Source organism: Octopus bimaculoides, chromosome 7, assembly GCF_001194135.2.
Source record: "Octopus bimaculoides isolate UCB-OBI-ISO-001 chromosome 7, ASM119413v2, whole genome shotgun sequence".
Classification (NCBI taxonomy): domain Eukaryota; kingdom Metazoa; phylum Mollusca; class Cephalopoda; order Octopoda; family Octopodidae; genus Octopus; species Octopus bimaculoides.
In genome coordinates, this window is record NC_068987.1 from 103906285 (window position 1) to 103922136 (window position 15852).

A 15852-nucleotide genomic window follows, 5' to 3' on the forward strand; every position below is an offset into this window, starting at 1 on the left:
CATAAAGACTCTGGAAGAAGTAGTAAATTGTATTTGGACCTTGTAGGCAACAAATAAAGGCTTCTGACCAGTGATGGCATACTGTACAACCCATTATTTCAAAAGGGTTTGTCTGACAGTGATTAATACCTCCTACAGAACTGGTGTATGCCATGAATGTAGCTGCTGTTCAAAGAATTGTTTAACCTGCTTTATTGTTCTGTATATACACTTTAACAGTGGTGTCCATGTTTTAAAAACAGTTTGCTCTGTGTGATGCATTGCACTCACTGACTGCACACTCCCTTCTCACTCTTAAGGTGGTAGATTTTTGGCATGTCTTTTCTTGAATCACCACTTGCTTTATTAACCTAAACCTTTGTAAGACACTTTTTGAATTCCTAAGACGATTTGGAGGGTAAAGGTACAATTTATAATCAGTTAACATGGCAGGTCAGTGATTAGTCCTTTAGCTTTTAAACCGCTCTATCCAGCCAAAATGTTCTATGTGTCTAGGTTCAAACTGGCCTGATCTAGTCTCTCACATCTACTCTACAATATCATTCTAACAATATTGCATGATTAATTCAAAGCTGTATGAATAAATAAGCATTGCTTTCATAGAGTAATCTGAATGCTGCCAGGAGTTTTGAGAGGATTTACTCTTATGAGCTGCATCTATCCTCATCAGAAACCTAACTGGAAGTTTTTTGTAGAATTCATTATTTGGGAGAAACAGTCAAATCGGATTATATATATCAGTCAATAGCTCAGTTTGCAGGTTGTTCCTTGGAAAGCCCTTAAGAGACCTTTTCCGCTAATTGTACTAAGTAGAAGTATTAAAGAAGGGTTTAGATGTGCATAAATTAGTGTAATAACTATTACTTTCAACTCGTCTATCTCTCTCACCTCATTAATCGTTGTGAACTGAACTTAGCCCCTTATTTTTGCTTTCAGGTGGAATAAGACAGGTGAATATTTTGCCAGGCTTGGAACTGATGCTCTCAGTGTGTATGAAACACCTGTAAGTATTTAATTTTACATCAAATATTGATTGAATTTTCAAAGGCTATAAAATTAGGGTACAGCATGATTAACTATTTAATACTCCTTGCATTAAATATTTTAGCACTGAGTATTGTTCTTCATGCAACCAACGTTTATGAGTAATTCCGTGAACCATTCTATTTATCCCTATCACTATGCATTTATATTTGATTCTCCTGTCTCAACCTTGGCAACAACAGCACATTATATTTTGGAGTTGTCTCCCATACTTGCGTACATAATATTTTGGAGTTGTCTCCCATACTTGCGTACATTATATTTTGGAGTTGTCTCCCATACTTGCGTACATAATATTAACAGTTTTCGTAAACATTACACTGTTATTACTTTGCACACATAAGCAAAAGTAGAGCATTGTAGTGGTCGCGCGTCTTTTTGTTTGCAAATTTATTGGAAAACGGCTGAGCGGATTTTCACCAAATTTGGCAGAAATACTCATTGGCTTGAACTATCGGTTTCCAGGCCCTTCACAGATTTTCCTAGATTGGATAGACTAATGGGATTGGCTAGTCGTTATTTTCTTAATCCCGTGGTTTTTCTGCCATTCTACATTCTTCTCTTTAACCATAATCTTTAACTTCAAACCAAAGCAACACTCCAATTTAATTTATCCTCATTACATTACTGGTACATAATAACCAACCCCAAAAGCACTGGAGACAATCTGGTTAAATACTCTTGTTGCTACCAATATTAGAATCACTGTTCACAAAATGAGGTATGGATGTTAAAAGACGATGATGATGACTACTTTTGTTGTTACTTTAACAGTCAGGATATTTATATATCATTGATTTCTTATAAATAATTCATTCTCAAAAATTTGCCATACACATTGATTATTGCTATATTTTTTGTGTCTTTCAGTCGTTTGGTTTACTTGAAAAGAAAAGTTTAAAACTACCTGGCATCAAGTAAGCTATTGTTCTTTTCGGTTATATTATCATTAATTGTTGCCTACAGTATAACTACGGGTGTGTGTTTCAAATATTGCATCACACATACATGTATATGTGTGTATTCTTTTATTTGGTTTAAGTCATTTAACTGTGGCCATGCTGGAGCACCACCTTTAGTCAAACAAATTGACCCCAGGACTTATTCTTTGTAAGCCTAGTACTTATTCTATCGGAATCTTTTGCCGAACCGCTAAGTGACGGGGACGCAGGCACACCAGCATCGGTTGTCAAGCGATGGTGGGAGGACAAACACATATATATACATATATATACGACGGGCTTCTTTCAGTTTCTGTCTACCAAATCCACTCAAGGTGTTGGTCAGCCTGAGGCTATAGTAGAAGACACTTACTCAAGGTGCCATGCAGTGGGACTGGACCTGGAACTATGTGGTTGGGAAGCAAACTTCTTACCACACAGCCACTCCTGTGCATATGTTTATATATTTTTGATTGAAGTCTCTCCTGCAACACCCGGCTATCTTTAAGATAATTTGTTATCCCTATTTTTGTAAAAGAATTGTCACCATTCAAATCCTACAAAGCTTCCCTCAGATATCTTCTCACATCTGTTTATGTAAAAGATCATTTATTCTGCAACAGATTTGGGTTGGGCAAAATGACTTGGAGCAATTATCTTTTTGTTCTGAGTTGAAATCTGGCCAAGTTCAAATTTGCTTTTCCTCCTTCTAGTATAAATTGAGTAAGTAACAATCTGGCAGTGAATTTCATATATTCAGTTATATCTCCTGTCAGCTGTGGCCTTGTTCCTAAGTTAGAAGTAAGGGTTGTGGTTAGTTAACTGGTAACCCATCAGGCAAAATGCTTTGCAGTATTTAGTTGGGTTCTGAATTGAAATCCTGTGATTGCCCTTTGCCCTTTATTTTGCTACATTCATAATTTATAAGTACCACCCAAATATTGGAGTTGATATTTATCAGCTGTACCTTATCCAAAATGTGTAGCATTGTGTTTGGCTTAGAAATCATTATTATTACTGAAATGGGCATTGATTTTTTTTTTTTTTTTTTTCCCCCTTCTCTCGTTTCTTTTCTTTACTAATCTTTTTGTCTTTACTCCATTTAGGGATTTCACTTGGTCTCCAACAGACAACATCATTGCTTACTGGATGCCAGAACAGCAGAATGTTCCAGCTCGGGTGGTGTTAATTAGTATACCGAATCGAACAGAACTATGCAAGAAAAACTTATTCAATGTAGCAGATTGTAAGATGCATTGGCAGAAATTGGGAGATTATTTATGTGTCAAGGTTGACCGTTATACTAAAGCTAAGAAAGTGGAAGAAAAAGACCAATACAAATACAGGGTAAGTGCCAATAAAGATACTTTATATTTTTACTATTATTACTTCTCACACACCCCACCCCACCCCAACAAACCAATCTTCTGCATCTCTTCTTTTCTTCCTCCAGTCACTATACCTACCTCTCACTCCTCAATCCTGTCCCTCTATCATTGCTATGTGTAACTTTGTATTTCCTTTGTGGCAGCGCACCTGCTCATGTCTTCATTCCTGATCTCTCTCTCTCTCTCTCTCTCTATCTATCTATCTCTCTTTCTCTCTCTCTCTCTCTCTCTCTCTCCAAGTAACTTTGTATCTCCTCTACAGCAACACACCTGTTTCTGTTTCACGATAACCTTTCATCAGCTGACACAAGATCACCTTCTCCAATGCCCCCTCCCCTCTCAAAAGATATTTGTCTTGCAGGTGACTTGGTGACCCTGTCAGTGCAGGTGCCACTTAAAAAGCATCCAGTCCACACCAAAATAGCTACAGAAGTCTGGTGCAGGTTTCTGCCTGACTGACTCCTGTCAAACCGTCCCACCCATGCCAGCATCGAAGGTAGACATTAAATGGTGATGATGAGGTTTATATATCTACTGTGACTATACAGTGTGATATTGTTGTGTTCTTATTGTCGGTTCTTTAAATGTGACATCAACCAGGCAATAGATCTAATATATTTGTATTCATTTCTTTACTTTCCAGGGAATCTCTTATAACTTTGAATTGTTCAGGATTCGTGAGAAACAAGTCCCTGTTGATAAAATTGAAATCAAAGGTACCTCATAAATGACTTTTCTTATTAAATCGTTATTGACATATATCACTGTTATCTAACCCTTCTCCCTCCCTCTCTCTCTACCTCTCTTCCTTCCCTCCCTAATTCTATGTTCTCGTGTGAACCATAATTATTACCATATTTTAACGTGATATAAAGAACCCTTTTTTGTCAAAAGTTAGGTTAAAAAAATATGGGAGTTTCTTATTGTATTATAATCCCTTACAAAACCTTTTTCCCAAATTTTAAGCCCAAAAATTAGGGAGTCCCTTATACACATTAAAATACGGTACTTCTTGACAATTTTATCAATGTTACTAGCCAACAGAAGTGATTAAAATTGTAGACATAAGGATGGCTGTGTGACAAGAAAAGTTTGCTTGGCAACCATGTGGTTATGGGTTCAATCCCATGTTGGAATACGATGGCAAAATGCCTTCTAATGACCAGTGCTTTATGAATTTTATAGATGAAAAGCCCATCGTATAGATGTGTGTTAATGTGTTTGAGAATACTTACATTCTGTCATCATATGACCTACAGTTTGTGTTCTCCTTTGTCATTTTCCTGTCAACAAATTGTCTGGTTTCTCTGCACTCCTGAAGATGTAAGGAATGAAAAACTCAGTTGCTTGGAAAACAGCTAAGGGTTAGCAGTTGGGAGGGTTTCCAACAGTAAAGATACTGTAACAGTATATATTCGTTTAATGCTTGCCAGTATGGGAAATTGGATGTAAAAACAAAACAAATGTGAGAATGCAACAACGTGGTTTATGTCACATTTGTGTCATGCTGATCCGACTTGAGAGTTACTTTGTTTGCACTTGAATTATTCAACTACATTCCACTCTAACTCAGTGAGTGAAGTCATTCACTTTATCAAACAACTAGACAAGGCATAGAGAGACTGGCTTAATGGACTTTATGAAACGCATGACAATGAAAAATTACCTTGATTTTTTTTTTTTTTTTTTTTTTTTTTTTTTTTAGTGCAGCTCACCGTATGGTCAGTCATGCCTTATGTAACCTACTTACCATAAAAAAAAAAGGTTCCCCATACTTGAAGTAGTCACTCGTATGATGAAATCGATGGGAGGAGTTATTACGTTGTATGTATTAGTATCAGCATGCGATGGTGACTTCTGTAGAAATAGTAACCAAAAAGAAAATGGAGATTTTGAATTGAAATTTTTTCAAATATATGATGGTTGGGGTGTTTGCTTGACCATTTATCAAAAGTTGCAACCAAAACAAAGGTAAAAGAATATATTTTTCAAGGTCTACAAATATTAGCACTTCTTATATTTGCTTTGTTTTAGTTGAGATAAATGGTTGAATGTTAAAGTGAATCAAGGTGTTGTTCATGTTAAATTATATATATTTCATATTTTCCCTCTCTTTCTCATTGATTTCAGAAAGTATAATTGCATTTGCTTGGGAACCCAACGGAAGTAAATTTGCTTACATCCATGGCGAGGTCCCTCGGATATCAGTCACATTCTGTAATATTCGACCTGGGGGTAAAGTGGAAGTTTTAAGTGAGTAATTTTTTAATATTGTTGTTGTTATTATTTCTAAGGTGGTAAGCTGGCAGAATCATTAGCACACCGGGCAAAACGCTTAGAAGGTAAAGACAGGTGAAATACCACTGAGTTCAAATTCTGCTGAGGTCAACTTTGCCTTTCATCCTTTCGGGGTTGATGAATTAAGTCCCAGTTGCGTACTAATTGACTATCTCCCTCCCCCAAATTTCAGGCCTTGTGCCTATAGTAGAAAGGATTATTATTATTTAGGATGGCGGTCATCATCATCATCATCGTTTGTGACAGATAAAATACTCTGTGGTATTCCTTCAGGCTATTTGCATTGTGAGTTCAAATCCTGCTGTGATCAACTTAGCTTCTCGCCTCTCAGGGATTGATAAAGTACTAGTATATTAGTTAGATTGATGGCATCAACTAACCCCATCCCCTGAAAATTGCTGGCATTGTGCCTAAATTAGAAACCGCCATTATTGTTGCTGAGGGCCAGCTGGCAGAATCATGAGCTAATCAGACAAAATGCTCAGCAGCATTTCTTCAAACTCTTTACATTCTCAGTTCAAACTCTGCCGAGGTCAGCCTTGCTTTCATCCTCTCAGGATTGATGAAATAACTACCAGTTGAACAGTGAAGTCAGTATAATTGATTTACCCCTCCATTAAACTTGCTGGCCTTGTGCCAAAATTTGAAACTACATCATTGCTGAAGGTGGCAGCCAACACAGTAAAGCTTCGATTTTTCCTTTTCATCCTTCCGGTGTGTCGTGCCTATGTGAGAAATTATTGATAGTGTTCTGCAAGTTTTTCGCTGTGATCAGATATATTTCTCTCCAAATCTGGTTATGGCTGAGTTGTTCTTGTAAAATGCACTGGGCTACTTAACTTGGAGTCATGAGTTCATCACAGTAATTATGTTACATCATTGGGTGTAAAACAAGACTATTTGTCTGGTTACAAAAAAACTGCCCCACAGAAGAGCTTAATTTGATTTACTTATGTAGTGAATAAACAACGACCTTAATATATTGTTATTTTAATAATTACACATTCTAAGTTGTATTGTAAATACTGGTCAAGTTCTGAGTTGTATTTCAGTCCAACTGGACTCAGTTTTAATATAATTTAGAAATATGATTGTGCATGGTGTATATAGCCAGAGAATTCTTATTGAAGCTTAGAACAGATTTCTTCTTTGAATTATGTAACACTGATGTAATTGTATGGAGCTCGCTTGTGTATTGTTCTTATTTGTAATCAGTTCATTTCATTTTGTTTATTTATTGTTTCCTTCTTCCTTGACTTACCATAGAAACACTTGAGAAACGACAAGCCAACCATCTATTTTGGAGCCCAGCAGGGCAGTTTATTGTGCTAGCTGGACTTAGGAGGTTAGTATCTTACACAGTTAACTCCTGTCTTTGTAACTAGTAGCATGCACATGTGTGTGAGTGAGTATGTACAGGTGTGGTAGGAAGTGGGTTCACTCCCTCTGTGTAGAATCTTGGGCAAGTGTCTTCTATATCCCTGGGTTGACCAAGACCTTGTCAGTGAATTTGGTAGAAGGAAGCCATGCATGTGTTAGGGTCTCCTTGCCATGACATTCTTAGCCTTCCATGGAAACGTGTCTGGTCTTTATGAAATATTACTTTACTTGGAAATGGGACAGTTGGTGACAGGAAGGGAAATTTTAGCCATAGAAAATCCACCTCAGCAAATTCCATTTGACATATGCAAGCATGAAAAAGTGGATGTTAAAACGATGATGAAGGTATATATACATATTCTTTCATTAGCTGTGCCGTTCTAGAGCACTGCTAATAACCAGGCTGAATATATGTCCAAGCATGACTTATCCATGTGGTTTCTGGTTCATCTCACTGCATGGCACCTTTTGAATAGAATTTGGTAGATGGGAATTGTACAGGATCCTTTGATCAATGGTGACATTAACAATTCTTGTAAATAGTATGCCCTGTAGCTTGCTCAGTGAAATAAAAGATGAGGATTGGTGGCAGGAAGGACATAAAATTCTGCCTCACTGAGTCCAATACATGCCAGTAGAGGAAAAGCCGGTATTATAAAAAAAAGAGCAATGATGATGATATGGGATAATATAGCTCTGTTTATAAGCTTAGACTACATATTGTAGTCAATCATGCATACTGAAATACAAATAAACTGTATACATAAATTGTATTACAAATATGGTTAGATTGCAAGCTGTTACAAATATTCATTGTCAGGGAAGTAATAGAATGTAGATTTTTTTTTTTAGTAGAATGGAAAGTAATCCTCTCATCACAAGAAGTTCTTTATTTCATCTCGTTGTGAGGGCTCCAACATCTTCATATCCGACTTAATTGGTCCCTTCACTTTATCTTCTTAGGCTCAATAATAAGAAATAAGTTCTCAAAGAAAATAACACCAATGTAAATTGATAGAATTTATATAGTAAAATACAGGATGGCAAAATTTGGATCGATTTTGGGTGAAAATTAATTAGCATTCAGTAGTATATGGCCCAGGTTAATAAATAAATATATTTGTATTAAAAGTAATTGTTTTAGTTAATTTCATTTGTGTGAATGAATCAAGCTGTTGCATTTATGACCAATGTCACTTTGAAGTTGATTTTAAATACAATTCTTTGAAAAATACTTTTAAGAGAATTGAATGAAACTTTCCTGATAGTCGGTTTTGCTGAACCACTAAGTTACTGACACGAAGACATATCTACAAGTTTCATTCAGTTTTCATTCACCAAATCCACTTAGACGGCTTTGGTCAGCCCAAGGCTGCAGAAGACACTTGCCCAACCCGGAACCATGTGGTTGGGAAGGGAGCTTCTTACCACACAGCCATGCCTAGCCATGCCTAGCATGGAAAATGGATGTTAAATGATGGTGTTGAGATATAGATAGGTGTAGGTAGTGATGTCTTGATTAGTGTCACCTCTTTGATTCTCTTTCTCTACAGCTTGAATGGCATCTTGGAGTTCATTGACACTAATGACATGACTGTGATGGCTCTCACGGAGCACTTCATGTCTACCGACGTGGAGTGGGACCCAACCGGTCGATATGTTGTCTCTGGCGTCAGTTGGTGGGGACATAAAGTAAGTCGTTGTTTCACTCCATCTCTCTCTCTCTCTCTCCCCCCTCTCTTATATGTATTCTTCCTCTACTTCCTGATGTCATCTTGATGGGTGTACTGGGATCACTGATCAAAATCTTTAAATTCTTAAATATTAGCAATTATTATCATAATCATCATCACCCTCATTAAATTTTTTGTTTTGTATGTTTCAGGTGGACAATGCCTATTGGATTTGGACATTCCAGGGAAGACTTCTGCAGAAGCAGTCCCTGGATAGGTTCTGTCAGCTGCAGTGGCGACCCCGGCCCCCAAGCCTTTTGACAAAGGATCAACTTAAAGATATTAAGAAGAATATGAAGAAATATTCCACACAGTTTGAAATTAAGGATAAGATGAGCCAAACAAAGGCCTCAAAGGTTTGTAACTCTTTGCTGACTGAAACTCTCCCTCTGTTTAATGGACTTAGCTGACAGGGCATGGAAATTTGTAGTTATTTTCTCTGTACAATAGCTTAGGATTTCAGTAGATCAAAGTTCAGTTTACCATATTGCTAAAGCATGTTTATTTCATTCATCACATTTCCAGATTCTTGATTATTGTGAAAATTTCCAGTTTGTTGTTGTAACACCTTACCAGTTAATTATTGTGTTAGTGCATATGCTGTTGTGTAAGTGTGTGTATGTGAATATGGATGTCGTCATTTAACGTCATCTTCCATGCTGACATGAGTTTGACAGGTGGGCAGGAGCTGCACCAGGCTCCATCCTCTGCTTTGGCATGGTTTCTACAGTTGGATGCCTTTCCTAATGCCAACCACTTTATAAAGTGTACTGGGTGCTTATGTGGACACCAACACTTATGTATGTATGTGTGTGTGTATATACTGTAGCATGGGTTTATATCTATATGTAGGTATGTTTGTGGAAAATTTATAATGAACTTTTATCCTGCTGCATTAATGATAGATATGGTGTATATGTCTTCTCAATGCTTCCTGTCTTACTATACAGATTATCTAAAAGTATTGTCCATTGTGTGGCTGATAAATTTGGTATTTGTGCTCTTGTATATTTAAGGGATCCATGATGTTTGTGTATGTGCTAAATATTACAGTAACTTTATTATTCTTCCTTTGTAGGAGATGATTGAGAAACGGCGCAAGATGCTGGCTGACTTCCGGCAATATCGTGCTGACAAGGAACAAGAGTACGCTCAATACCGAGAGAGAAGAATAACTCTTAGAGATGGTAAGTTGGTTTGTTAGTTTTACGAGGTGGATCTGCTTGCTTTGCCACTGCAGGCCTTCAATAGTTTGTTGACTTTTCATTTTATACACTTTTTGATAAAAATATGATTTGATATTTTTCTAATGATGGCAAGTGCTCTACACTTAATCAATTAGGTATTCTTCCTACAAATAATGTATTTGTAATCTGGATTCCATCGATGCACCCATTACTCTTTTCTACCTCACTTTGATGCTCTTGGTGTCTAATATCTCATACGTATTATTTGTTTTGCTATTTCAGGCCATGATACAGACTCTCAGGCCAACAACCCAGACAACTACATTGACGAGACTATTGAATTCCTGTTGAGTGTTGAGGAAATTGTTCTCGAGTAATCCACTTCCGGCAGAAGAAACACTTTTTTTTTTTTTTTGGTTTTTTTTTACTCATTCACACGCCACATTATTATTAATTTGTTTTATTATCTTTTTTCCCCCCTGTTAGAATTATTTTTAATGCCATCAGACAAGCTTGACTTCCAGAAATAGATTGTCACTGCTAATCAGATGATGACGACAGCACTCTCTTCGACTGTCTCTTTCTTATCCACTTCTTTGTCTGCTCCCCGTGTCATGGCGGTACCCAGGGTAGGGTTCGGCCGCACCTGCAGGTGTTTGTTTCAACAAGGAACAACTATGAAGATGGCAGCAGCAGTACCACCGGTTTCAATGTTGTCTAGAAGTCTGTTGTGTGTCTCTTGTTCGTCATCCATAGCAGCCATGGTCTCAAAGTTGTTGCAGTTGTCTGGACATGGTCTTAGTGGACTGTTACCTCCTAATGCCACGCTGATTCACTACACTGCTCTGTCCCTCAATTTACTATTCGGACACTTCTCCGGGCTCTTCCCAGCCCCATTCCGGTTATGGAACTGCCATCTAGACTTTACTGAAAACATTGACCATTTTCTTTGTTCTAGCTATACATTTGGTGGGTTGGACGGGTGGGATGTGGTGGAAATAAAGCCCCTAATTACTTGTACACATGTCTTTTGTATTTCTCTTTCCAAACTCGGAAGTTCAACTGTGGGTTATAACTGATCCTGCAGGCCTGCAATAAAAACCTTTCTAACCACAGCCTTCTATTCAAGCATAATATCTAGAACTTTTTCTTTTTGTGAAATTTGATAAAAATTGGGCTGCTATTTCTAGCAGATATAAACAACAATTAGATGCTGCTTCATTGATAAGTCGTTTTGGTGGTTAATAATAAATATTTAAATAGGGAAATTATTATTATTTCTAAATCTCCCTGTTCAAAAATATAAGAACACAGATTGTGTGTCATATAGCCAGTTGGAGACAATGTTTTCTAGGGCTAAATAACAGTAACATTCGTCCCAACTAAGACTGCCACATCTTTACAGTAAATATTTATATACACACATTAGTATGCAAGTGTGTTGATACTGCTGTACACTGGTGCAGTCACACGTTCACATATGTATTTGTACATGCCTAGAACTATGAACACCTAGAATACCTTCCAGCAAACATTGACGCACACTTAGGGGCATAGACAAACACAGATTAATATACAAGTTAACCACCTATCTGTAGTGCTAGTTTTTCTTTGATTCCTGATAATAATAGTTATATATTTATAAGCAAAATAAGCAGTTTAGAATGGCATTCTGTATATCCTACATCTTGTATAGACATATAGTTGTAAAAAGCAGAGGTGTATCAGTAGCAGACTGAAAGTGTGCAGCCAAGTTTTGCGTCATCAGTTGTAAATATCCATATCACCACATCCTTCGAAAATTTTGCATCTTCTGATATAGAAAGACAATCATTAACTAGTCACTGGTGTTGCAAGCAGCCTTAGGCTGGGCAGAAGTTCATTATTAGCAACAGAAGTAGTGTTGGTTCAGAATAACAAGCTATTTACAATACCAATAAATTTTCTACTATAACAGTAGAAGCGGTGTTTGTCTAAATATACAACGATGGTGGATATTTGCTAATGATGATGCACAGAGATGCGGAAAACCTAGATTTAACAAATCCACACTGCCATTGGACACTTTACATCTGTTACTGATCTACTTGCATGCTTTTTTTAGCATTGTATGTTTATTCATGATGAATACTGCATTGCTGTGGCTTTTTTAAAGTATATCCACATTTGAAGTAAGAGGTAGGATGCTACATATACAGGCTGACCCAAAAGTCATGCACCAAGATTAAAACAGTATTGCATATTTCAAAAGTAACACAATATAAATGTTCTGGTTGAGAGTTCATTCACGTTCTGTCTGTAGACAGATATGAGGGAGGGAGAGCTTTGAGTGGATTTAGTCAATATGGATGAACTCTTGTTCTTTATGCTTTGTACCTTCAGACGTGACATTTCCTACTGGTTGTAAGCAAACAGTGTTGGAAAAAAGAGATTGTTGGTTTGCAAGCTTCATATCCCACTTTTGTGTGTGTGTGTGTAATTGAAGAACTAAGTGGAAATATTACCATATTGGAAACAAGTGTTGGCAACAGGAACAGCAGTCAGAGATAGCTTGTCCGATTCATACAAGCAAATGGACGTTAAAATGTTGAGAAGGTACTTGTTACATGTTAGGTTGTTTATTTTTAATCCCATAATAATGGATTTGTTAGTTGATGTTGCCCTGCAAATTAAAGGAAAAAGCAGAATATGTGGAACTCTGTATTATTGTCTTTTGTACAGGCGTCCATATTGGAATCTGTTAACTTGCAGGAGTATGAGGGACTAAAACTCTTAAAGCATTACTCTTGTGTAGTTGCAGCCCAGTAACTATCACTATTAAGAGAGTATCATGCACTGGTTTTTAATTTAAGGTGTGCTGTATCAATATGAGTGAACAACGTAATTACCAAGTAAACTCAAGACAAGAACTATTTGTTTTCCAAATATATTTGGCCTTAATGGAATGTTTGGAATAATTGTTTACAAAGCCTATATAGCCATTTGTAAAGTGTTGTACTTCTTTTGTCATATTGGCAGTTTGAAGTGTGCAGAGTTACCTACCTTGCTCTGGGTTTGCAGAACGTGAGCGTATTTTTGTGTTGGCCTGCCAAACTAGTTGTCTCTAGCTTACATATTGACATTTCATTCTACCAGATGGCTGTTTCATAACTGTTCAGTAACCAGTCTGAGAACTACAAAAAAAAATAGTTATCCAAGCTCTAAATACAGCAGGTACATTCTTGCTTCTTGATACCAAGACCAACAGGAACTTTCTATATACATTTCACTAAATAGGACAGTCTTAAAAGCTGGATACACATACACCTGGTCAGTTAACACTTGTGACAAATCAAAAGATCTGTGATTCACAAATTCATATAGACTAGATGGGGGTGAAGCACGACCTTCGAACATTAGGTCTCACTGATGCAATGACTAGTGACCGAGACTTTTGGAAATATGCAGTGCATGAGAAGACCCAGCAAGCCAAGTGAGACCAGAACCCGTGGCCTATGCCAGGGGTGTAACAAGCCCACTTATGCGTACCTTTCCTTCATTGGACACTAAACTGTGCTTGCGAAGACCTGTTGAGGCAAATGAAATCAAATTCGATGACTGGCACCTGTGCCAGTGGAGTGGTAAGAGCACCATCCAAGCGTGAACGTTGCCAGAGCAGCTGACTGGCTTCTGTGCTGGTGGCACGTGGAAAAACACCATTTGAGCGTTGCCGTTGCCAGTACTGCCTGACTGGCCCTCGTGTCAGTGGCACGTAAAAGCACCAACTACACTCTTGGAGTGGTTGCATTAGGATGGGCATCCAGCCTGTAGAAACTCTGCCAGATCAGATTGGAGCCTGGTGCAGCCATCTGGTTCACCAGTCCTCGGTCAAATCGTTTAACCCATACTAGCATGGAGAGCGGACGTTAAACGATGATGATAGATGTTGTTTAATCTGTATCACATGTTGGTATGAAAATCAGTGCAACCAAGATGGAGTAGGCATTTTTTTTTTTCTCTAAAAGGGCTGCATCATACTCAAAGCAGAAGCTGATCAATTCATATATCGTCATATGTGGTACATCTTCAAAATCAGCTTTTGTTTAAGTTGAAGATTCATAAAGCTACAAAACATTTGCATCTTTTTTGCCAAATCTTTCTTACCTGAATTTTGGATTTTGTTATGCTTTGAAGTCAATCATTACCAGATTGATTTCCTTCAATAATTCCAGCTCAAAAGATGTCTCTTGATTTGATCATGCATTCTACTGTCCACAGAACAAACACATCCCAAGCTGACATACAGCTAAAGACAGCTGGATCTTGGATTCGTATCTGGTTCTTTCATATGTCCTCTGTTGTAGTCATTAATTAATAATCTGTGTTGGATGTCTGATCACCAAAAGCTAGACTTTGTGAATCTGTGAATTTAGTGGTTGGAGCCAGGTGGATACCACCACATGTACAAAAGTACCTGTTCCCTAAATCTTACAATAACAACTGAAATATCTGGCATTGTCTGTGATGCCTACAGTGGAATCTTTGATAGCTAGAAATAGGTAAAGTTAATGAAAATCATCAACACTTTATATATCTGTTTCTATGCATGGGTTGAACAGGTGTTCTGCAGGAAGTCTCTTGTCATCATCTTTTCTCACATCTTCCTCAGATCCCACTAATTTCACACTCCACTTGTCATACTCCATACTTGTTCCATCTTTGCACAATGACTTTACACAGCCAGTGCAGTGTTGCCTCGTTTCTTTCCAACCATCTTACACAAATCTGGCCATCACTTCATTCAGAGACAATCCCTTTGCTGACATCAAAAAACGACTCACTTGAATTTTTTCCCCATGTTTTTTTATTCTGACTCCTTACTATGTTTTCAGAACATCCACTGCTAGCACAATTCATTTACTTTGCATAATCTTGGGTCCTCAAGTTTTTCCTTGTAGTTGTAAATACACTGTTATATAGAAGGGTAGTCTAAAAATCACAACATTGGTCATTTTCAGAAGTTTGAATTCTCCCAGTAAGAGAGGGAATTGACCCCAGTACACAGGTACTTTATTTATCTGCCCCAAAAGGATTCAGAGTAAGCTATCGAACACTAATGACTCTGCTAATTGGCTGCCTATAATTCATATTTATTTATAGTTTTCATTTGATTTGATTGTCTTAGACCATAGAGTAATCAGTAATCACCTTGTCATATAGACGATCTCAGAATGCTGAACCGTTCAGACAAGATACCTGACACATTGCTATACTCAAGAAGACCCATCCTCCACAGCAGAAGTGTTAAAGCCACATTCTCCGGTGAAGAGGTGTGGCCTGCAAGATCCCTGTATCGGTAGTACGTTGAAAGCACTCATGTCTGTAGCATGTTAGAAGCACCCAGCACACACTGTAAAGTGGTTGATGTTACGAAGAGCATCCAGCTGGAGAAATCAAGCCAAATCAGACTGGAACCTGGTACAGCTCTCTGGCTTGCCAGCTGTGGTCAAACCATTCCAGCATAGAAAATTGACATTAAAGGATGATGATTTAGCATTTCTCGATTCCTTCTACTCTGACAATGTATATCTTTGATGTCTTTCTCATACATTGAAAGTGTATTTGTGTGTGTCACCCAGCAGCAGAAGATAACACTCAAAAGAAGTAACAATGCATCTGACACTACCTTTTGGTTTTCTTAATTGAGTATTATGAGTGCAAGCATTCAATTCATTTGAGTGCAATACTGTCTACCTTGATAACTAGTGACATATACATTATGTGAAACAAAAAAATACATGAGACTTTTCTGATTATATGAATGGTTCTCCTGACAACTAAAAAATATTCCATCTAAAATGCCTTGTGTACTTAATGCTATATACAGCCTTGCTGTAAAACA

General features: G+C 37.5%; 1 protein-coding gene across 1 annotated transcript in view; it reads left to right on the forward strand.

The window, feature by feature from the left end:
* The window catches only part of LOC106876072 (eukaryotic translation initiation factor 3 subunit B), a 29362-nt gene extending 18371 nt beyond the window's left edge, over nt 1-10991 (forward strand). Inside the window, exons 8-17 of the mRNA XM_014924477.2 lie at nt 937-1003; nt 1915-1961; nt 3092-3332; nt 4017-4089; nt 5504-5626; nt 6938-7016; nt 8605-8743; nt 8937-9140; nt 9863-9971; nt 10254-10991. Of these exons, the coding sequence (XP_014779963.1) occupies nt 937-1003; nt 1915-1961; nt 3092-3332; nt 4017-4089; nt 5504-5626; nt 6938-7016; nt 8605-8743; nt 8937-9140; nt 9863-9971; nt 10254-10348 (1177 nt within the window). The 3' untranslated portion in view covers nt 10349-10991. The remainder of the gene's footprint in view (nt 1-936; nt 1004-1914; nt 1962-3091; nt 3333-4016; nt 4090-5503; nt 5627-6937; nt 7017-8604; nt 8744-8936; nt 9141-9862; nt 9972-10253) is intronic.
* The last annotated feature ends 4861 nt before the right edge of the window (nt 10992-15852 follow it).